The sequence below is a fragment of the Phyllobates terribilis genome, unplaced genomic scaffold (genome assembly GCF_046119375.1).
Source record: "Phyllobates terribilis strain yellow unplaced genomic scaffold, ASM4611937v1 Scaffold_3__8_contigs__length_932513732, whole genome shotgun sequence".
NCBI lineage: Eukaryota > Metazoa > Chordata > Amphibia > Anura > Dendrobatidae > Phyllobates > Phyllobates terribilis.
In genome coordinates this window covers 344,756,947-344,781,367 of record NW_027362763.1, presented here as the reverse complement: position 1 = coordinate 344,781,367, position 24,421 = coordinate 344,756,947, and the positions used below count along the sequence as shown (strand labels likewise).

Sequence of the window (24,421 nt, the reverse complement as noted above, 5' to 3'; positions counted from 1 at the left end):
GATAAAGACCGGCATGCGCCCCCGGTCGGACCATACCAGCACTCGGACCACCGTGGACCAGTACTGTGACCGCTGTGGCCCAGCCGTGGCGGCACAGACTCTTTCCTGGCATCACAAACAGGATCCTGTGTGCCTAAGGACCCTAACTCTTCTAAGGAACCGTTATTTTGTTCCAAGTCCCTGCAGCCGCAAGGGAGTTCCGGTGATCAGCTGTGCATGCAGTGGCGGGACTCGTGGTGGGTGGAGCACTACTAGCTCACACCGCTCGAGGTTCGGTTACCTGGGATCCCACCAGAAAGCGCATCAGCGGAGTAAAGACCTGCAGCAACAGGAGCGGTGAGTCACACCCCTGCAGGGGTTAACAAGTGGGAAATGTCTAATCCCAGCAACCCTAGTGGGGCCGCTGTTGCGGCTCCCATATTGGCACTAACTATGCCTTATATACCGGGTTCAACATGGCTGCCACACTACACAGGCGACTCGTACACCTTAAGCTACTTCAAAGAGAAGCTGGGTAGCCTGTTTGAACTTTACCCCATGTCAGAAGAGCAGAAAGCTACCATACTTACGAGTCAGCTCAGTGGCACCGCCCAAAGAGGAGTCAAATCTTGGCCAGCTACTGATAAAAAGATTGTAAAATACATATTTGTTAAACTCAGACATACCTTTGATACCCGTACTGCCTCAAAGATGCGATTTTTCAGTTGTAGACAGAAAGCACAAGACTCTATTAGAGACTATGCACTTAATCTGCAGGAGGCGTTGCGGGCCATCAGGTGAATTGACCCTGATAGTGTACAAGATGAAAGCAAAATGCTGAAAGAGCAGTTCATTGAGGGTCTTTTGTCTGATTCCAGTAAGGCCCAGCCGCACATGGTGTCGCTGCAAAACCCTGATATGGACTTCGCTCAGTTCAAGGACAGAGCCAGTTAAACACCAAGCAGCTATGTACCACCAGGGAGCTGTGTCCTCCTCCCAAGTGCCTGAAGTATAGTATGCCAGACCCAAGTTGATGATCCTTCTGCAGATTTATGGCTACAAGTACAGGAACTGACTAAGAGTCTGGCTGCTTTATGTAAAACTGTGCAGACTCTCTAGGCTTGTTCCCCAACAGAGAGGATCCAATTAGCCTCCAGCCCAGATGATCTTCCATGGCCACAGCAGAGGAGGATCCCATGATGGCAGCGATGGCTGACCCGCACTGGCAGGAGATCTTCTGATCAATTTGACCCCACAGGACGACCCATCTGCAGACGATGCGACAAGGTTGGTCATATCAAGAGAGATTGTCCTTTAAACATGTGACCCCTAGGGGGAGCGGACCAACCTCCGGGAGTAAGACAGTCTGGTCCAACGAACTGGAGAAGCAAGTATATCGGCGGACGTCCATTCATACCAGTTGTAATTGACGGTATCCCCTTCACCGCCTTTCTGGACACTGGTTCGCAGGTAACCACAATGCCCCACACACCGTACCAGAGATATTGGGCTGATGCTGATTTCATCCGACAACCTGATGGAGACTTATCATTAATAGCAAGTAATGGTCTGCCATTGACTCAGGTGTGGTACAAAGAGGTTGTCATTAAAGTGGGGAGGGTGGATCTTAAATATTAAGGCCTTGTGGTAGTAGATGTGGAACGAGGGGAGTGTACTCCTACCATAACCCTGGGCACAAATGTGATAGAAAATTGTTTAAGTGAGGTCATCGCCATTTTGCAAGACATAGCAGATTCAGCCACTTTTTAAGAAAAGTATGCCCTCATTAAAGAAATCAAGGCTCTTGTGCATTAACAGCAGGTGTAGATAGCTGGTGGAGAGATGGGTAGCGTAAGGGTGAGTGATCCCAACTCCATTATGCTTCCCCCCAGGAGTGAGACTCTCATCTGGTGCAGAGCAGCCATAGGTATCAGGGGCCAGGAATACCAGGCTCTACTAGAACCAGTCTATTTGGACAGTCGACCTACTGTTATGACAGCCAGGGGGATTGTTGATGTTGAAAAGGGCAGAGTTCCAGTACATGTCCTGAACTGTGGGGAAGAGGAAGCATGCTTACCCCATTATGAAACCGTAACCAAACTGTTTACAGTCAGCAATAATGATATTCAGGCTGCAGGACCCTGCAGGAACGGAGAGCAACGCTCTTAATTCTGTTGGAGGACTGGGTTCAAAAGATGCATGTTGGCATTGACTCCACTCCTTCACATCAGAAAAATGGGGTGTATCAAGTGATCCAGGAGTACAAGCGGGTTTTCAGTAAGCACCCCTTGGATTTTGGACAGGTAAAGGGCATCCAACATAATATCCCCACAGCAGATCATCCACTTATCAAAGAAAGATATTGTCCCATACCTCCCGCTCATTATCAGTGTGCAAAAAGTATGCTAAAAGAAATGAAACAAGCAGGGGTAATCAGGGACAGCTGATGGTACAATGCGCATGTGCGTAGATTACAGAAAGGTTAACAAAGTCACCCACAAGGATGCTTACCCCCTACTGCGCACAGAGGAGTCTCTCGCAGAGTTAAAACCAGCTAGGTACTTCTCCACTCTAGACCTAACCAGCGGGTACTGGCAGGTTCGCGTGGCTGAGGCTGACAAAGACGACTGCTTTCACTACTCCTATGGGGCTATGTGAATTTAACTGTATGCTGTTTGGATTGTGTAATGCACCTGGGACATTCCAGAGACTTATGAAGTGTTGCCTTGGACATAAGAACTTTGAGACAGTGCTACTGTGCTTGGATGGTGTCATTGTATATTCCAGGACCTATGAAGAACACCTACAACACCTGGCAGAGGTCTTTGAGGCGTTATCCAACTTCAGTTTAAAGGTAAAGCCATCTAAATGCCATCTACTGAAGCCCAAAGTACAGTACTTAGGTCATGGCGCAGAGGGAAATGCACCAGATCCAGTTAAAGTGAATGTCATCAGAGATTGGCAGGTACCCACCACCATCAGAGAGGTCCGACAATTCCTGGGGCTAGTGGGCTCCTATAGACACTTAATTAAGGACTTTACTAAATTGACGGCCCCCCTACAAGATATCCTAGTGGGCCAGTCCAAAAAGACCAGGAATAAGAGTCCCCCAGAAGAGTGGGAGGCTAGATTGGATGAGTCATTCAAGAGCCTAAAGCAAGCACTCACTGGATCGCAAATTTTGGCTTATCCAGACTATGATCAGCCATTTATCCTCCACACTGATGCTAGCAACACTGGTCTAGGGGCTGTCCTATCTCAAGAACAGCATGGCAAAGAGAAAGTTATTGCCTATACTAGTTGGAAGCTTCGTTCTACTGAGAGGAACTCTGCCAATTATAGCTCCTTCAAACTAGAATTCTTGGTGATTGTTTGGGCAGTGACCAAGAGGTTTAAACACTATTTGACCTCCTCCAAATTTACTATCTACACCAGGGGTCCTCAAACTTTTTAAACAGGGGGCCAGTTCACGGTCCCTCAGACCATTGGAGGGCCGGAATATAGTTTTTAAAAAAAACTATGAACAAATTCCTATGCACACTGCACATATCTTATTTTGAAGTAAAAAAAACAATACAGGAACAAATACAATATTTAAAATGAAGAACAAGTAAAGTTAAATCAACCGGTATTTCAATAGGTAGGTAACTGTACCCAATAGGCAGCATAGGGCCCCAATAGGCAGGTAAATGTACCCAATAGGCAGCATAGGTCCCAATAGGCAGGTAAATATCCCCAAAAGGCAGCATAGGTCCCCAATAGGCAGCATAGGTCCTCAATGGGCAGGTAAATGCTCTCAATAAGCAGGCTGTTTCCCCCTTATAATGCCATATGCAAGCTGTTCCCTCCCTTATAATGCCCCATGCAGGCTGTTCCCCCCTTATAATGCCCCATGCTGGATGCCACCCCCCATATAATGCCCCATGCAGGATGTCCCTTTCTCACACCATATAATGCCCCATGCAAGATATCACTCCCCTGTCTTTATAATGCCCCTTGCTGGATGTCCCTTTCCCCCCCATATAATGCCCCATGCAGGATGTCACCCCCCATATCATGCCCCATGCAGGATGTCACCCCCCATATAATGCCCCATGCAGGATGTCACCCCCCCATATAATGCTCCATGCAGGATATCACTCCCCTGTCTTTATAATGCCACATGCAGCATGTCACCCCCCCATATAATGCCCCATGCAGCATGTCACCCCCCATATAATGCCCCATGCAGCATGTCACCCCCCCATATAATGCCCCATGCAGCATGTCACCCCCCATATATTGCCCCAAGCAGGATGTCACCCCCCATATCATGCCCCATGCAGGATGTCACCCCCCATATTATACCCCTTGCAGGATGTCACCCCCCCATATAATGACCTATGCCTCCATACATTAAAAAAAAAAAAAATCCAATGCTCACCTCACTTCTCACTTGCTGCCGCTGCCGCTGCTCTACTCTGGTCTGGACTCCAGCGTCGCGGCGGCATTGTCCCGCTCTGCGCTGCCTGTGACGGCACTCGGGAGGGCGCGGTGTAAAGACGTCACCGCGCCCTCTGACATGAGACGTCACAGGAAGCGCAGAGCAGGAAGACAGCGGATCTGCGGAGGCACGGGGAGAGGTAAGTATCCGCCTGCCGGGGCCCCGAGCAAGCGGGAAGAAGGGCGGGCAATGGGCACCGCTCTCCTGTCCTCCGCCCGTAGCCCGGCGGGCTGGATAAAAGTCCTCCGCGGGCCGCATGTGGCCCGCAGGCCGAAGTTTGAGGACCCCTGATCTACACGGACAACAATCCCTTGACACATCTTGATACTGCCAGGCTTGGCGCCTTGGAACAAAGATGGATGGCTCGGTTATCCAACTCCGAGTTTATCACTAAATACAGAGCTGGTGTCAAAAACGCAGATGCCTTGTCCCGCATACCGAATCCTCCTGACTCATAAGAAGATCTGGTGGGCCTGGAGGAGATAGAGATGCCGGCATTCCACAGCTAGGATGTCTTCCAGGGCTCCAACTGCGTAACAGGGATGAATCTAGCCATCCAAGAAGTGTCCCTTAATCCGCTACCCCACCATGTTTGGGTAGAGGCGCAGAGCAGTGACCTGGCTATATGCATTGTCAAAGAACTCCTTGGTGCAGCAAATTCATCTCTAGTTCCCGATGCACCTGCAGACACCCAACAGTTGAGGAAAGAGAAAATGAAGGTGTTCACTTATGAAGGCAAACTGGTCCGAAGAGCCATTAACCCACGTACGCATGACCTGGTATGGCAGATTGTGGTCCCAAGAAGAGATGTGCCCATGGTCCTAGAAGCTTATCACTATCAAGCTGGACACTTTGGGTGGAAAAAGCTAGAAGTTCTCATCCGCAACCGCTTCTTCTGGATTGGCATGAGACGGTCCATCGAACAGTGGTACCGGGAGTGCAGCCCATGTAATCTTAGAAGGAAGAATCCCACCAGTCAAAAAGCCCCCTTGCAGCCCATCATCACTAAGCAACCTCTGGAGCTAGTGGCCCTAGACCATGTGCAACTATCCCCCAGCCGATCAGGGTACAACTATGCTCTAACAGTAGTCGACCATTATTCTCGCTTCCTAGTTGCAAAGGCATTCCAAGAGTATTTCTGTAGACCTCATGGGTACCCAGATCAAGTGCAGACAGTCAGAGGTCCAGCCTTCGAGGCAGAAGTCTTCCAGGAATTTTACTCCATATACGGGTGTAAAAAGATCAGAACCACGCCATACCACCCACAAAGCAACGGTCTTTGCGAAAAATTTAATCATCTGGTCATCAATTTATTACAGATCCTACCATTGGAAGAAAGGAACCAATGGCCTGAGACATTGCCTGATTTGATAGAAATGTACAATCATATCCCAACCAGCTCAACAGGATATGCCCCAGCTTACCTGATGCGTACAGGGCCAGGTAAACTCCCCATTGACCTGGAAATGGGAGTCCTAACTCCTGAAACTATATCCAGCCAATTAGACACTGACTGGAATACAGAAAGACAACTGCAGTATCAAAAGGTTCAGCAATGTGTAGAACAGAATCTTGCCCAAGCTAGACAAAGACAGGAGAGAGACTTTAATAGGCATTCGCTGGCAATCCCCCTATCACCTAGTGAACAAGAGTTGAAGAGAAAGAGAAGAAACTACAAGTTAAACGACCAATGGGAGGCCCAGCCTTACACTATTGTACCATCTAACCATGACAACAGCAAAGTGTTTACCACCTCCAAAGACTGCATAAAATCGTGTACTACTGTATCACGAGACAATCTAAAAATATGTCCACCCCAATTGCGCAAAAGAGTTGAAACTAAGGAGGCTCTTCAGCAAATACCAGAGACTGACACAAAGATTCGCACCATCCTAGGTGAATTTTCCCATTCTTGGCTGCAAGTTGACAATGCGGTAGTAGTTCCAGTGATGCTGTTTCCACAAGGGTCCTTACCAGAAACACCAAACCCTTTTGAAGGAGAGCAGCAGCTGACACCAGCCCCTGATGCTTTGCATGCTCAAAGACCAGAAAACTTGCCCACTGCTAGCTGTCAGCCTGCCATACCTGTGGTAAGTTCAAAGAGTGGTAGAAAGTTCGCTAGCCTTCCTATTTTACACAAATCACAGCGTAGTACACAGGAACAGACCCCTTCTCACTATAGGAATGATTCATAATGCAAGGAAGACCAATAAGTAGATTTCATTTGCATTAATGTTGAACTATGCTTCATGTAACATTATCAAAAATGTTGAAAAAGAAGATATGCCCACATGGACTAATGTGAAATTTCAGCAACCATTACACTTTCTTTTACTACAAGAACTCTTCTAAATTCTTACGAACTGAAAGGAGCCCGGTACATTGTGCCTTTGTCAAGGAGATATCCAAAACAGCCAGTGCAGTGAATTCTATATTATGGTCTGTGTGCCCCGCAGATGCACTCAGGGACGATCAGGAGTGGTTTTGGGCTGTAATCTACAACTAGATTAATATGACTGTTCATATACAGTGCATTGTGAAAGTATTTGACCCCCTTGAACTCTACCTTTTGCCACATTTCTGGCTTCAAACATAAAGATATAAAATTCTAATTTTTTTGGGGAAGAATCAACAACAAGTGGGACACAATCGTCAAGTGGAACGAAATTTATTGGATATTTTAAACTTTTTTAACAAATTAAAAACTGAAAAGTGGGGCGTGCAATATTATTCGGCCCCTTTACTTTCAGTGCAGCAAACTCACTCCAGAAGTTCAGTGAGGATCTCTGAATGATCCAATGTTGTCCTAAATGACTGGTAATGATAAATAGAATCCACCTGTGTGTAATCAAGTCTCCGTATAAATGCACCTGCTCTCTGATAGTCTCAGGGTTCTGTTTCAAGTGCAGAGAGCATCATGAAGACCAAGGAACACACCAGCAGGTCCGAGATACTGTTGTGGCGAAGTTTAAAGCCGGATTTGGAAACAAAAAGATTTCCCAAGTTTTAAGCATCTCAAGGAGCATTGTGCAAGTGATCATATTGAAATGGAAGGAGTATCAGAGCACTGCAAATCTACCAAGACCAGGCCGTCCCTCTAAACTTTCATCTCGAACAAGGAGAAGACTGATCAGAGATGCAGCCAAAAGGCCCATGATCACTCTGGATGAACTGCAGAGATCTAGAGTTGAGGTGGGAGAGACTGTCCATAGGACAACAATCAGTCGTACACTGCACAAATCTGGCCTTTATGGAAGAGTGGCAAGAAAATAGCCATTTCTCAAAGATATCCATAAAAAGTCTCGTTTGAAGTTTGCCACAAGCCACCTGGGAGACACACCAAACATGTGGAATAAGGTGCTCTGGTCAAATGAAACCAAAATCGAACTTTTTGGCCACAATGCAAAACGTTATGTTTGGTGTAAAAGCAATACAGCTCATCACCCTCAAAACACCATCCCCACTGTCAAACATGGTGGTGGCAGCATCATGGTTTGGGCCTGCTTTTCTTCAGCAGGGACAGGGAAGATGGTTAAAATTGATGGGAAGATGGACAGAGCCAAATACAGGACCATTCTGGAAGAAAACCTGTTGGAGTCTGCAAAAGACCTGAGACTGGGACGAAGATTTATCTTCCAACAAGACAATGATACCAAACATAAAGCAAAATCTACAATGGAATGGTTAAAAAATAAACATATGCAGGTGTTGGAATGGCCAAGTCAAAGTCCAGACCTGAATCCAATCGAGAATCTGTGGAAAGAGCTGAAAACTGCTGTTCACAAACGCCCTCCGTCCAACCTCACTGAGCTCGAGCTGTTTTGCAAGGAAGAATGGGCAAGAATTTCAGCCTCTCGATGTGCAAAACTGATAGAGACATACCCCAAGTGACTTGCAGCTGTAATCGCAGCAAAAGGTGGCGCTACAAAGTATTAACTCAAGGGGGCCGAATAATATTGAACGCCCCACTTTTCAGTTTTTAATTTGTTAAAAAAGTTTAAAATATCCAATAAATTTCGTTCCACTTCACGATTGTGTCCCACTTGTTGTTGATTCTTCCCCAAAAAATTAGAATTTTATATCTTTATGTTTGAAGCCAGAAATGAGGCAAAAGGTAGAAAAGTTCAAGGGGGCCAAATACTTTCACAATGCATTGTATATTCAGGTTAATGTTATTTTGTTTTATTATGGACTGCCTATCGGCTAAGTAGCCCGGAGACGTGCTACTCTTCACTAGGGGGGAATGTAGCGCCCGTGTTTATAGCGCAACAAAATGACAGCATGTGTAATATAATTCATATGTATTGCCAGTAATGGTGAGGGTAAGTTCTCTGCTGTTTTCATTACACACACATATTGTTACCCGATCCCTTACTGGAAGATTATGCACTTTTGTCCAAACCAGGAAGTTTTCCACGATCCCTCAGATAGGGGAGGAGGCGCTTCAGTTGTAGTGAGGAGCATTCTGGAGTTCCCTGTGCAAGGGAGAGAAGTCTGCTCTCTGCATGTTTAAGCTGCACAAGGCAGGGTCCAGTCCCTAGGCCACAGAGACTTCCAGAGTCTGTGCTAAACTGAAAGACTGCTCGGTCTTCATATAACGAGCAGTAAAGTGTTTTCCTGGGAACTCAGCAACCGCATGGAGTCAAAGACACTGCTGCAATAGAAAGTGAGTGTTCTGACAGGATTCATGTTGCCTGCTCACTGAAAGGGATCACAGATCCAGTAACTGTTCACCTTGGACCCCTGGGGATCCAAGGAATCATCTAACAGAGGTATAATTAGCAGCAGAAAGGATACACAACCTCACAGCAGAGAGTCTGAACCCTCACCATGCAAGTCTGTCCAAAACCCTGTATGTGAATTGTACAGAAGCTTCTGGAACTGTTTGCAGAACTCCAGTAAAAGGTACAAACTGGTTATTACCCTGTCTCAAGCTGATTATTTCCTGCTGTGTCATTCCTGCTTCAAATCCCTTAGGAGCCAGCCCTGGTTGGGAAGGGTTAATCATCTGGCACTGCTCATCACCACCTAACTCCCTGGGGCCCTCATCAGTGCCCGGCCATACCAGGCCGAACATCCCAACTGGCGTCACAAACATTTTTATTATTTTATTATTAACCCCCACAACTGATAAAGACTGGCATGTGTCCCCGGTCAGACCATACCAGCACTTCGACCGCCGTGCACCAGTACTGTGACCGCTGCAGCACATGAACACTGAAAACAAATTCAAATTGGCTGCATCAAGCACCAGAATATTTAATATAGTGCTATTCTAATATAATTGCAATACAATAACATATACTAAAGATTAGTGATGGGCGAGCACTAAAATGATCGGGTGCTCGATGCTCGGGTCGAGCAAATTGGGGTGCTCGGGTGCTCGACCCAAGCAACGAACCCAATGTAAGTCTATGGGAAACTAGAGCAATTTTCAGGTGGCCTTCCCCCGGCGGTCTGCAGAGGCCTAAAAATTGCCCAAATCGATGGGAACAGTGCTCAGTTGACATGGGAACAGCATGGGGAAGACCTCTGGAAGCATTTCTGACTCCCAGGTCACAACGTTGTCAGAGGCATTACGCCACTTTTACGGACTCACAATAAAACAAAACCAAAATGGATTTTCCTGGGAAATATGTTAAGGAACATCCTTTCCAAGGTAATGACTTGTATATAAGGAAAAATAAATAACCAAAACCAAAAATAATCCTCCACAACTTGGGCTATGTTCACATGTAGCGTTTTTGATGTATTTTTGCACTTTTGCATTGCTTTCAACCGTGACAAATGCATTCACCGGGAAATGTAATTTTAACATTTTACAACCTTATCTGGCCATGTGGTATGTGAGACATGATCAGACACATCCTGTTTCATTTATGAAGGAGGGACTCTGAAAGTCACAAAGCCTATTTTTATAGGGCCATCAGGCGGCCTTTACTATTCTTAAAGGGCCAGCAGTCGGCCCTCGCTATTCTTAGAGAGTCATCAGCCGGCTATGCTTTGTTGTTCCCATTACTAAAGTGTGGGTCACCTATACTGTTATTGCGTATGCAGGGAGTGGCAGATCTGCCCAAAATTTGGACGCACTCCAATACAACTTTGAAGAGACTTAGAGGAGGGCCTCCTGAAAACAATGTTCCCATTATTAGGACGTTGGTCTCCCATACTGCTTGCCTGTGCAGTGAATGCAAGGGCTGCCAAAAATTTGGACCTACTCCAATGCCCCTTGGAAGAGACGTAGAGGAGGGCCTCCTGAAAAAAAATGTTCCCAATTTTAGGAAGTGGGTCTCCCATTGTGTTTGCCTATGCAGTGAATGCACGGGTTGCCAAAAATTTGGAGGCACTCCAATGCCCTTTGGAAGAGATGTGGTGGTCAGAGAGCCTCCTGAAAAAAATGTTCCCATTATTAGGAAGTGGGTCTCCCATTGTGTTTGCCTATGCAGTGAATGCAAAGGTTGCCAAAAATTTGAAGGCACTCCAATGCCCCTTGGAAGAGACATAGAGGGCCTCATGAAAAAATGTTACCATTATTAGGAAGTGGGTCTCCCATAGTGTTGGGCTATGCAGTGAATGCAAGGGCTGCCAAAAATTGGCAGGCACTCCAATGCACCTTGGAAAAGATGTGGAGGAGAGCCTCATAAAAAAATGTTACCATTAGAAAGGAGCTCTAAGTGTATGGGCTGTCAATCCCTGGGGGGTATACATGAACATACTGTATAAAACATTTTTTTACAGGCATCATAAACACCTTTTAAAAAAATTATGTGGTTGTTGCATCACGGACCACGGTCACCCTGGTGATATGGTGGTGGAGGATGAGGGTGAGGAGAAGGAGAAGGACAAGAGCAAATAGACAAAATCAGGAAGCGTATTCTCATGTGTGGGTGTGAAAAGGTGCATGGGAATACACTTCCCAAAAAAAGACACTGGATTTGAGTTTATGTTACACTGCTATCATTCGGTGGTGTTGAGAAGTCCGGCCCAATCCAACCCTTGTTCATTTTTATAAGAGTCAGCCTGTAAGCATTTTCACTTGACAGGCGGATGTCCCTATCAGTTATAATTCCACCAGCGGCACTATAAACCCTCTTACATAAAACGCTAGCAGCAGGGCAGGCCAGGACCTCAAAGGCGTAGAGAGCCAGTTCATTCCACGTATCCAGCTTGTATACCCAATAATTATAGGGCACTTAGGAATCACAGAGGACATTGGTACTGTCAGCAAGGTACTCCCTCAGCATCTTCCCAAACTTGGCACTCTTTGTGAGAAAACTCCACGCCTCAGGGCCTGTGCGATGGGAGGGGCTGAGAAAACTCTCCCAAAACTTTGACAGTGTTCCCCTGCCTCTGCTGGATTAGAGTTGTGCCTCTCTCGGCTATACTCCTTGGTTGCAGAACGAACTGTGACCTCTGCCACCAGCGTTTTCAGATGGGAATTTTTTAATAGTTCCGCAACAAGGGCCTTCTGGAACTGCCTCATTTTTGTAGACCTGTCCGCCTCAGGAAAATTACATAAAATGACATAAAAAGTTCTCCTTGTAGCGTGGGTCTAGAAGTGTCACCAACGAGTAATGACTGACACCCAAAATTTTGAGAACGCAAGGGTCATGGGAAAGGCAGCATAACATAAACTCAGCCATGCATGCCAGACTGCTAACAGGCAAGATTTCCTTGTCCTCACCAAGCGGACTGCTGACCATGCTCTCCTCCTCCTCCTCCCTGTCCTCAGGCCATCCACGCTGAACAGACGGTATGACAGTTCTGCAGGTAGTACCGTCTATAGCTCATGAAACTAGCTCCTGTTCTTCCTCCTCCTCCTCTTACTCATTGTCACCCAATCCAAATTGGGATGAGATGAGGCTGGGCTGTGTGTAATTACCCTGTAAGGTTTCTTGCTCTATCTCATCTTGCTCCGCCTGCAATGCATCCTCTTTGATTGTGAGCAGAGAGCGTTTCAGAAGACAGAGAAGCGGGATGGTGATGCTAATTATGGCGTCATCGCAGCTCACCATCTTGGTGGAGTCCTCAAAGTTTTGGAGGATGGTACAGATGTCTGACATCCATCTCCACTCCTGAGGTCTTATGTGTAGAGTCTGAACTGAATACCGACGGCCTTGCTGATGCTGGTAGTCAACAACTGCCCTCTTCTCACAAATCCTTCCAAACATCAGCAGTGTAGAGTTCCAAAGCGTGGGGACATCACACACCAGTCTGTGAGCCAGAAGCTGCAAATGCTGATGAAGCACGGCAAGGGTGATGGAAGCTGTAGCTGACTTTCTAAAATGGGTACACAGGCGGCGTACTTTGACAAGCAGATCCGGCAGCTCCAGGTAGCTTTTGAGAAATCGCCTCGCCTCAGAGCCGCCACCAGGTTCCGGCCATTGTCACACATGACCATGCATGGCTGTAGGTTCAGCGGTGGCAGCCACAGATCTGCCTGCTCTTTCAGAGCTGTCCACAACTCTTCAGCATTGTGCGGATTGTCACCTAAGCATGTTAGCTTCAGCACAGCCTGTTGCCCCTTGGCTGAGGCAGTGCTGCAGTGCTTCCAGCTTGTGACTGTTGTGGTCATTTCGGAGATGGAGACTAAAGAGAAGGAGGAGGCTGAGGAGGATGAGGTGCAGGAGCTGTAGACTGTGGAGGAAACCATGATTGACCTAGGGCCCGCAATCCTCAGCGTCAGGAGGATGTGTTCCATCCTAAGGTCTGACTGGGTCCCAGCATCCACTATGTTAACCCAGTGTGCCGTTAGCGAGATATAGCGTCCCTGCCCACAAGCACTTGTCCACGTGTCCGTGGTTAGGTGGACTTTCCATGTAACTGCATTGTTCAGGGCACGATTAATGTTGTGGGACACGTGCTTGTGTAATGCAGGGACGGCACACCGGGAGAAATAGTGGCGGCTGGGGACCGAGTACCGAGGGACGGCCGCCGCCATCAGGTTGCGGAAAGCTTCCATCTCCTCGAGCCTAAAAGGCAACATTTCTAGTGTAAACAGTTGCGAAATGTGGGAATTTAGGAGTGTGACCTGTGGGGCGTTGGCAGCGTATTTGACTGGAGTATGGACAACTGAACGCTGCGCTGGGAGAAGGACGTGCTTGCTGATGGTGCTAGTTGAGAGTGTGCAACGGCAGGTGCAGGGCAGGAGGCATCTTCACATGCACAATGGACAGGGGATTGGCCTACACGCACAACAGCGGAAGAAGCAGTGGTGCACCCGCAGACACTGTTCCTGGACCCTGGGGTTCGGCCCACAAAGTCGGGTGCTTTGCTGCCATGTGCCTGATCATGCTGGTGGTGGTCAGGCTGGTAGTTTTGCTACCCCTGCTGATGCTGGACTGGCAGGTGGCGCAAATGGCCTTTTTGGGGTTATCGGCAGAGTCTTTAAAAGACAACCAGACTTGGGAAGACCTAACAGTTGTACTGGCAATTTCCGGCATGTTGGTGTTGCAAGGAACAGTTGCCCGGCTTCTGTCTGCGGCCACAACACTGCTTCTTCCTGACTGTTGGGGTGCTCTACCTCCCTCCCCATGTGTGCTGCTGTCCACGCTCTGCATGTCCTACTGCCAGGTTGGGTCAGTTACTATATCATCCACCACCTCGTCTTCCACTTCCGCACCCTGGTTCTCCTCCTGACTTTCTGGCAATTATGTCTCATCATCATCCACCTCTTGTGACACTTTCCCACTGTCGCCTTCGTATGACCGTGGCTGCTCAAATATTTGGGCATCACTATATGCGATCTCCTATTGCCCCGCTTCATGTGGACCAGGTGAGAGGCCCGAATCTACAAATGGAAAAGTGAACAGCTCTTCGGAGTGTCCAAGTGCTGGATCAGTTGTGTCTGGGCACTCGGCATGGTGGGAGGAAGGAGGATCAGGGTGAGGAATTTGCAGTCCAGACTCACGGCTTCTGAGATTTGACCGTGTGGAAGACAGGCTGGTGGTGGTGGCTAAGTGACTGGAAGCATTATCTGCTGTCCAACCAATAACCTTTTCACACTGCTCTGTGTTCAATAGTGGTGTTCTGCGGTCCCCTATTAATTGGGACAGGAAGGTGAAGCGAGAAGATGTGGGTTTTTGTTGTGGCACAATTTCAGCTTGCCCATGGCCTTGGCCTCTGCATGCACCATCACCATCACGTCCAGTTCCCAGTCCCTTGCCACGTGCCTTGCCCATTTTAAATGGAGGACAATTTCTTCCCGCTCACTACAGATGACTGAATTTGGAGCGAACTTATATGTGATCCATGTGACGGACAAACCACAGTTTTAAATAACTGGCCTGTAGGTAACTATTTTTAAAAGCGCCGACCTTGTGTCAATCAGTTCACTGACACACTGCAACAAAATTTCAATGAAGGCCAGAAATTGCAATATTTTCAGCGCAATTATATATGATCCGCGTGATGGACAAACCACAGTTATAAATACCTGGCCTATAGGTAACTATTTTTAACAGAAAACTGGTGTCAATAGATTCACTGACACATTGAAACAAAATTTTAATGGAGGCCAGAAATGGCAGAATTTTCAGCGCAATTATATCTGATCCATGTGACGGACAAACCACAGTTTTAACTAGCTGGATTTTTAGCGCTGTAATATGGAAAGGACCTAGGTGTATTCTGCAGTGACAACAACCAAATGCCGCAGATAAATGGTGTTCTCTGGATTGCTTTTTAAGCAAATAATTAGAATAAAGTTAAAAAAAAAATTATACCTGGTCCTATTTCTACAAATATCTGTAAAAGCACCAGCAGACAGAACTGCAATGGACCCTCTTGCTATGTGCACTGCAGTCTGCTATATACCCTGCCTGCCTAGCACTGATATGTCTGCAGCTGTATTAGTCCTCAGAAGGACTGTTAGTTGAGATGAATATGTGTCTCTAATATAGTCTGGTATACTTAAACTAACTACAAAGAAGCAAATCTCTCCCTACCTCAGCAGCACCTCTCCCTACACTGATTCCGGAGTGACTGTGACGAGTATGGCGGCGCCTGCTCTGATATAGACCTGATTACGCTGTGCGGCCAGCCAATCACAGTAATGCCACAACCAAAATGGCTGCGGCATTACAGTGTGACATACAATTCCTGCATATTGATTGGCGCTCTAAAGAGCACCAAACATGCAGGGAAGAGACCCGAGCTCCAGCCGAGCAACCCCGGAAATACTCGGCGAGCGCTGAGCATGTCGAGCAGTGAGATGCTCGGGTGAGCACCGAGCAGTAGCGAGCATGCTCTCTCATCACTACTAAAAATCATTATGAATTGAGCCATCCACAATTAAGGATTAGTCTAAATGCACAAAAAGTTATGGAAAATTAATATTAGTATTGTAAGTAAATGTAGGAACAATAAAAAAAAAAAAAAAAAATGTTTTCATAATTAAACTACAAAGAAACTGGCTCACATGAGGACCGCACCAGGAAAGGAAGACCAAGAGTCACCTCTGCTTCTGAGGATAAGTTTATCCGAGTCACCAGCCCCACAAATCGCAGGTTAACAGCAGCTCAGATTAGAGACCAGGTCAATGCCACACAGAGTTCTAGCAGCAGACACATCTCTACAACAACTGTTAAGAGAAGACTTTGTGCAGCAGGCCTTCATGGTAAAATAGCTGCTAGGAAACCACTGCTAAGGACAGGCAACAAGCGCTGAGCATGTGGAGCAGTGAGATGCTTGGGTGAGCACTGAGCAGTAGCGAGCATGCTCACTCATCACTACTAAAAATCATTATGAATTTAGCCATCCACAATTAAGGATTAGTCTAAATGCACAACAAGTTATGGAAAATTAATATTAGTATTGTAAGTAAATGTAGGAACAATAAAAAAAAAGAAAATGTTTTCATAATTAAATTAAAAATATAAAGGTACACAGGAAGATGTTGCTTGAGTCAGGAGTCTAGGCAAAAGAAATCAGACAGAGTATGAAGTGCTTCACATAAAAACATGATAAAAAAGGTGTTGAAAGAAGCAAGCAATGATTTAAAAAAGAGAAAAAGTAATTGTAAGGGAAAAGAAAAGTATTTTCACTATTCTGGTCACACATGTTTATTTGAGATTTATATGCTATGAAGAATAGAAAGGTATTTTTTGTGGTCAGACCATTTAAAATTGTAAACACAAGTTGTCACAATTTTACTTATCCTCTTTTTTTTCTTCTCTCCATCTTTAGGCTACATGGTAAGTTTTCCCGCTGGTGTAGAACTTTATTACAATGTGATATGATATTACATCAGCCGTGTACTTACCCTCGCAGGTTCCATTTACAAGCGTGAATCCAGTATCGCAAGAACATTCGTAGCTGCCATTTGTGTTCGTACAGGATCCATTTACCCCACAAATAGAGACATTTTCAGAACACTCATCGATATCTGCAAAATTATATAAAGAAAATGTATTTGCTGATAGAAACAGTAGGTTATTCTAGAAGTTGTAGGATAATATAGGGAATAAGGAAGGTTTGTACAGAGCGTTCAGCTGTAAAACTTGTACTTGTAGAACCTCAGACATCTATTATGTGAGATAAGGAACATATATACTCACCCGTACATTCCATCCCATCACCAGAGTACCCGTCCCTGCATGTACAGATGTAGGAGCCGTCAGTGTTGGTACAGTCCGCCCACAGACTGCAGTCATTAGTTGTTTTACACTCATCAATGTCTGTGCAGTTTTCTCCATAATACCCTTGGTGACAATCACATCTGTATGACCCAAGCGTGTTGGTACAATTTGAATGGAGAGGGCACACGGTGACATTTTCCAGGCATTCATCTATATCTGCAGAGTTGAGTACAAAAATCTGATAAGCAAAATGCCATAACAACTGTGCAGGTATTTAGTGGTGACAGCCACCTTCATTATATGTACGAGGGTCAGTCAATAAGTAATGCCTCCTATTTTTTTTCTCCTTAAATAAGGTAGTTATGTTAAATATTTGAATTTGGCACAATTCCTCAAACCTTCTTCTCCAATCCACAGCAATTGCAACTTCCTGCACCAACAGGTGGCAGGACTGTATCCGTTTGCAAAATGGCTGACATCGATGTTCGTAATAGACAACGTTCTGTGATTGAATTCTTGCATGCAGAAGGTGAAACGCCCATTCGAATTCATGAGAGACTGAAAAATGTGTACGGTGATGCAACAGTGGATGTCAGTACTGTTAGACGATGGGTTCGTCGCTGTAACACAGCTGAAGAGCCATCACCGTTGGCTGACAAAATGCAGAGTGGCAGGCCAGTAACCGCAGTGACTCCAAGCAACATTCAGCGAGTCAATGACATCATTCGTGGTGACCGCCGGGTGACTGCAGATGAATTGTGTGGCATTATCTGCCTCAGTAAAGGCAGTGTGATGAAAATTATTGGATAACTGGGATACAGAAAAGTTTGTGCACGGTGGGTCCCAAGAATGCTTTTTACCATGCTGTAATACATGCCCTTGTTAAACGGTGGACCAAGACTGTGGAAATGGATGGAGATTATATTGAAAAGTGACAAATCAATCGTTAATGTTGTGGTTTTCAACCTATGTAATTGCATTTGAATTTCTTACCAATTAAAAGGAGAGAAAAAATAGGAGGCATTACTTATTGACTGACCCTTGTATAAGATGTTGTCCCAGGCTGATATTTGTTTTCAATTTCAACATGATATAATAGTATAATAACTTTACTACATTATGTAAAGATGTCCAAGTATGCATTGGTGTAGCTAGAATCCTATGGGCCCCGGTCAAAATTTGGACCTGGGCCCCCACCTCCATGTTGGTCAGATATAAGGGCCTTCGTAGCATTCTAGATCCTATAAAGACATATGTGTAACTATGTCTAAATCATTCCACCTTTCTGTAATAATGCCCCCCATCCTGGCCCCTTCCTATAATAATGTCCCCGTCCTCTCTTCTTTCTGTAATGATGTCCCCAGTCATGTCCCCTTCCTAAATAATAACCCTCGCCCTTTCCCCTTCCTGTAGTAATGTCCTCCGTCCTGGCTGATGCCTGTGCTGTAATACACTTCAGCTGAAGTACGCATAGGCAGGCCCCCCTCCGGCATGGGTCCGGTCGCAGTCGCACTCTTTGCGACCATGACCATTACACTCCTGCAAGTATGCTTTCATTATGAGAAGAGTTAATATAATATCAAATATATGGGGAGAAGTTAAGAAACCTACATAACCACATAATATTAATGACCTAACCTAAATATCAGTCATCAATATAAGAACAATGGAGGTCTGACACCTGGCATCTTCCCTGATCAGCTGTTAGAAGCTCCAGTAGTGGCCTGACGTAAACAGTCAACAGAGCTGAACAGCACAGCTCCATTCAATGTGTAGCAGCAGCTTCAAGGTACAGCAGATCAGCTCTAATTTAAGAGAATAGGAGCTGCAGTTTTCGGCAATGGGAGCTACACATTGAAAAGGGCTGTTCTGCTTAGCTTTATTCATAGATAGATAGATAGATGATAGATTTCATGTAATTGAAACATATGATAATTTTTTTTACCACTTTTCATGAGGATTTACCTTTGCAGAGTATAAATGGATCTCCATCATATCCAGATTTACATTCACAGCTATAATTCCCAGGAAGGTTTCTACAGTCGGTATTGTTAGCACATTTGTTGTCACCATTCTCACACTCATCGACGTCTAAAGAAAAGCAGACAGAATAATATTTTCTAGGATTCTGTTAGTTACCCATCCTGAATGTTTTGCGGTGTATTGTTTGTGTGCTATTAGTTAAATCCTATATTTCCACTAAGCTATCATTAAGAATAATGTAAATCGATGTTTATTGAATGACAGGATGGAGTACAGGACATACCGACACACATAGAGCTGTTCGTCTCATCCACGTCATAGCCGGCCTCACAGCTGCAGTTGTATCCTCCCAGAATATTAATACAAATTTGCTGACAATCGGATGTATTAAGGAAACATTCATTGATATCTGGAAATAGATCATTATGTTTACTGGCAAAAAAAAGATTAAAAGTACAAGGAATGCAACTTAATTTTTTTTCAAAAAAACCTGCAAATTCCATGACTATTATAAAATGATTCTACTATATGGCAACCATTTACAGATGGCAATAATAGGACACCTGGTAAGCCCACTGTGGATAAGACCACATATCAGTAAGTCCACATAGCCATTACATATCTAGGTCAATGTTCCTCATTAAATAATGATCATATTGAATCTCCTCAAAGCATTCAATAACTATATAGAGTGCACTTGCAAGGCCTTGGGCTGTTGTATGGCATTATATATATATATATGTTTATTTACATATAAATGTAGATTTGTGCAGCAACTTCCCGGTGAGTTGATCTGCCAGTGCGCGCAGTTGAAATTACCTGTACATCCAAGTACCTTAAAGACTACTTGGAAACCTCATAAAGTAAAAGAAGACCAAATATAAACCTTTCTGAAATATATAAATATTTAGAAAACTTAAAACATTTTCTGACTAATTTAGTGCTGAAATCTCTGGCCCTTTAAGAGAAAGAGCCGGAAGTGTCTGGGGAGTTTTACTATTTGACAGCTTGTGTTCATTTTATCTTAAATGTGTTTTCACCTGGGATGAACACATATATAATAAGGATCCATTAGGAATCCAAAAGAGCCGACTCTTTTTGGTGAGCAGGGGAACCACACTGAGGAGGGAATCATTACAACCAGTGTCTCTCACTATGGATGACCCCATACATCTATGCATTTATATATTGAGAACTGTGTAATGCTTATTCAGAACACAGAGATGAATACTTTCTATATTCATCAATATTTATAAATATATGAAAATATATTTATGAATACCTACATTTTAATAAATATATAATATAAATTGGTTTATGTTTTTTTTAAATTTGTATTTGAAAAGCTAAGAAGTTACTACCAAAAGATGTATATAAATGTATAGGAAAGTACACCATACCATCACACTTGGAGCTGTTCTCTTCATTCACTTTGTAGCCTTCATTGCAAGTGCAAATGGGTCCACCGGCAGAATTGAGGCAATTATGTTCACAGTATGTTGTATTTAGCTTGCACTCATCAACTGTAAAAATTCATATAAATGATCATTACATTCTGACTACATTTTGTAAATAGTTTATGCAAAACATATTTTAATTTTTAGTTCAGAATTGCCCTTTCTGTGACAATTAATGGACATGTTTTTGTATATTTTTCAACAGGAGCAGGGCATATAACAGGGATTTGGATTGACAGGGTACTTTTTATTTATTTAATTTTTTATTATTTTTTTATTTATTTTATACAATTGTACAATTATACAATTGTGTCCCCCGCCTCTCCCCATAAGATCATAAAAGACCTCTGGGGGTATTTCAATATGTCAATATTTGTATTTCCCTTGTTACTATGCCTGGTATGTTAGCCCCAGTTACAGTGGAAATGCAGGCTGCTAGCCATATAGCAGAGCTGTCTAGGAGCTCCTGCTTCCTACAACCAGCGATCAACTGACCACTGTGTGCAAAGGAAGATGCACCATTAGCGTTTCCTACTCCTGTATACACAGTGCTTCTCCAGTGCAGTGCATGCAGTCATAGGGAAGGCAAAGGTGCTAATAAACTATCTTTGCCTTTTCTATGCGGAGTTCAATTTTCTCTGACAGCTCGATCCCAGCTCCCACTACTATGCACTGACATTTTGGAGCTCGGATGTTTAAGTAATCTGCGGTAAAAAAAATCCAATAATCTTGTAAGTACAGATCCAATGCAGTTCTATGGTTACATTCTTTAACAAAAACCTGTCATTAGTCTGATCCTGCAGTGATATCTTACTGCACCCCAACAGATCCTTCTTTCTCATTGTGCATGAAAAGGAGGCAGACGGCAAAGAGTAGATGACTGCAGAATCAGGTTACTCTAGGTTTGTCTGTAGTTGATAACTATAAAAATACATAGGTCTGCATAAGGGATGTAGCTAAAAAAATATATTTTTGTATGAATAAATAAAATATTGTTCAAAAAATATTTTTCTTTAGTAATATATATATATACATATATATATATATATATATATACACACAGTACAGACCAAAGTTTGGACACACCTTCTCATTTAAAGATTTTTCTGTATTTTCATGACTATGAAAATTGTACATTCAAACTGGATGCATCAAAACTATGAATTAACACATGTGGAATTATATACTTAACAAAAAAAGTGTGAAACAACTGAAAATATGTCTTATATTCTATGTTGTTCAAAGTAGCCAACTTTTGCTTTGATGACTGCTTTGCACACTCTTGGCATTCTCTTGATGACCTTCAAGAGGTGGTCACCGGAAATGGTTTTCACTCCACAGGTGTGCCCTGTCAGATTTAATAAGTGGAATTTCTTGCCTTATAAATGGGGTTGGGACCATCAGTTGTGTTGTGCAGAAGTCTGGTGGATACACAGCTGATAGTCCTACTGAATAGACTGTTAGAATTTGTATTATGGCAAGAAAAAAGCAGCTAAGTAAAGAAAAACGAGTGGCCATCATTACTATAAGAAATGAAGGTCAGTCAGTCCGAAAAATTGGGAAAACTTTGAAAGTGTCCCAAAGTGCAATTGCAAAAACCATCAAGCGCTACAAAGAAACTGTTAGGAGGGCGGTTGCAGACAACTTTATTTTAATGGAACGCAACCGACTCCGGGGTCCGCGATGCAGCCGGGAGGACTGCTGCCGAACACTTTCCGTGTGGAAAGGCAAGCGACAACTTAAATGTTAAACCCTTCCGTGTTTCTTCACACAGGAACGGGTAAAGCGGTACGCTCTATCTCCGTTAACTGCACGGATGGAGAGCGACCGGCGACGCACCTATCAACTATCTTAGCCCTTCGTGTTAATGCACACGGAAGGGTAAGACGGTTCGCACAATCTCCAAGAACCGCAGGGAGACGTGCGACCGTGGGAGAAGCAGTAGCCCTGTCTTTGATACAGGCGCTACGCTATGGGGTTTGGCGCTAGTATAACGGTTCACACAATCTCCAAGAACCGCAGGGAGACGTGTGACCGTGGAGAAGCAGTAGCCTTGTCTTCGATACAGGCGCTACGCTATAGGAGTTGGCGCTAGCGTGCGGGTGTGATTCCCGCCGGGTATTCAAGCACTCAGCCGGCGTGCTACCGGACTGAGCGTACCCGCTCTATATAGCTCACAGGCGGAACAGACTTTTTCTGACCTGCCTAACTAAAGCTATGGCTCTACGAGGAGGCCAAGAGTAAGCGTACACACCACAAACAGCCAGTTCAAATGATCTGAGCGCGTCGCCATCTTTGTGGGCGGGCCTTTTAAAGACTAAGCCCTGCCCACTGATGCGCCATTGGTGACTTTACCCGTGGACCAATCAGGCGGTGCCAGGTCACCGGGTCAGGTGGGTGCCAACCCACCAATCATGATCCGCCAGGTCACGGACATGCTCAGTGTGGCAAATCCTGGACTTAGATTCCACAAGCCCTGTCTCCCTCTGCAACCCAGGCTTAACATTGCTAGGCACAACTACCTGGAAGACAAACAGTGCTCGTGGACCAGCTAGGCGTTGGGGCTGACGGTGATGATGAGCAGCATCAGCCCTGGCTGCACTGAAATGGAAGACCAAATAAGGTCCTGGACCCATTTCGAATCCAGCACCAGACCGACGCTTAACATTATCCCCCTCCACTTGACGCTCATTTTCCTCCTTGAGCCGGGGGGCAAGGATGTGGTCCAACGGGTCACAGAGAGGATTCACGAAACAGTGACCCCTCCGGTGTACAGGGTGCCCTCTTTTAGGACGGGAAGCAGTGACAACTGGTTCTATATGCATAGGATCCTGCACGGGTGACAGGGAGGAAGGACCCGCCGGTCTCTGGCGAAAAGATTTATCTCTCGCACAGACGGGACACGCGAGAACAAAGTCCTTGACGTCCTGGCACCACCGGGGCCACCAATAGGACCGTAGAATGGACTTAGTGGTACGTTTGACCCCCAGGTGAGCTCCGGACTTAGGGTCATGAGCCCAGGAGAGTACCATACTCCGTAGATTAGGGGAAACAAACGTCCTCCCCGACGGAACCGGGTTGGAGGACACTGCAGCCACTCTCTCCTCCTGAGAGTTCTTTGCGACATAATCTGACAAGACCCGGGTCCTGGAAACAGACAAGGAATCTGTACCGGATGTCGCAATGATAGGAGGATCAGAGACTACCCTCCGGGTGACTTTGACCAAACATTGAGATGCACAATTCTCACTCCAGGAAGAAATTCTCCCTGTCTTCCAGTCAATGTGTGGAGTATGACAACGTAACCAGGGGAGACCGAGTAACACCTCGTCTAATCCACCGGGAATAATAAGAAATGAGATAACCTCCCAGTGGCCCTGAGGGAATGACATGGAGAGAGGGATCGACTGATGAGTGATTTGCACATCCAGGAGTGAACCATTGGCAACACAAATGTTTATTGGTCTGGAGAGTAGCTCAGTAGGGATGGCATGCCTCTAGGCAAATGTAGATGATAAAAAATTGCCATCAGCACCAGAGTCCACCCACGCCTTGGCAGTAACTGTAGATCTACCAAAGGACAATGTCACATTGTATGCTAATTTGGAGGAAGAAGTCCTGGACTCTAATACACCTCCTCCAACGGTGGTAAGACCTACTCGTTTTACCGACTGCTTGGAACCCTTATTTACGGGGTGCTCCAAGAGATGTGCGGGTTGGGAACGAGAGGGACTAGACTCAATCCGGGATATATCCATAGCCTCAGGCTCCGGGTCGAGAGTCTTAGGTTTGGGTCTAAAGGCGCCTGGTGCCAACAGATGCTGAGGTCTAGTAACCTCCAGCTCTAACTTATGTTCCGCATGACGCAAGTCAATACGGTCAGCGAGAGATATTAACTCCTCCAGAGAGGTTGGAATTTCTCTGGTAGATAAAGCATCTTT

The 24,421-nt window shown here is 45.2% G+C and overlaps 1 protein-coding gene across 9 annotated transcripts in view; it reads right to left on the bottom strand.

The window, feature by feature from the left end:
• LOC141259357 (uncharacterized) overlaps nt 1-24,421 on the bottom strand; it is a 374,844-nt gene that overhangs the window by 157,757 nt on the left and 192,666 nt on the right. For 7 of the 9 annotated variants that reach the window (XM_073675221.1, XM_073675224.1, XM_073675222.1 and 4 more), the window contains 5 exons: nt 20,424-20,546; nt 19,307-19,432; nt 19,006-19,131; nt 17,020-17,256; nt 16,725-16,847 (listed from right to left, as the gene is read on the bottom strand). In XM_073675221.1, coding sequence (XP_073531322.1) covers nt 16,725-16,847; nt 17,020-17,256; nt 19,006-19,131; nt 19,307-19,432; nt 20,424-20,546 — 735 coding nt within the window. The remainder of the gene's footprint in view (nt 1-16,724; nt 16,848-17,019; nt 17,257-19,005; nt 19,132-19,306; nt 19,433-20,423; nt 20,547-24,421) is intronic. The other 2 variants (XM_073675223.1, XM_073675227.1) reach the window with 2 other exon arrangements.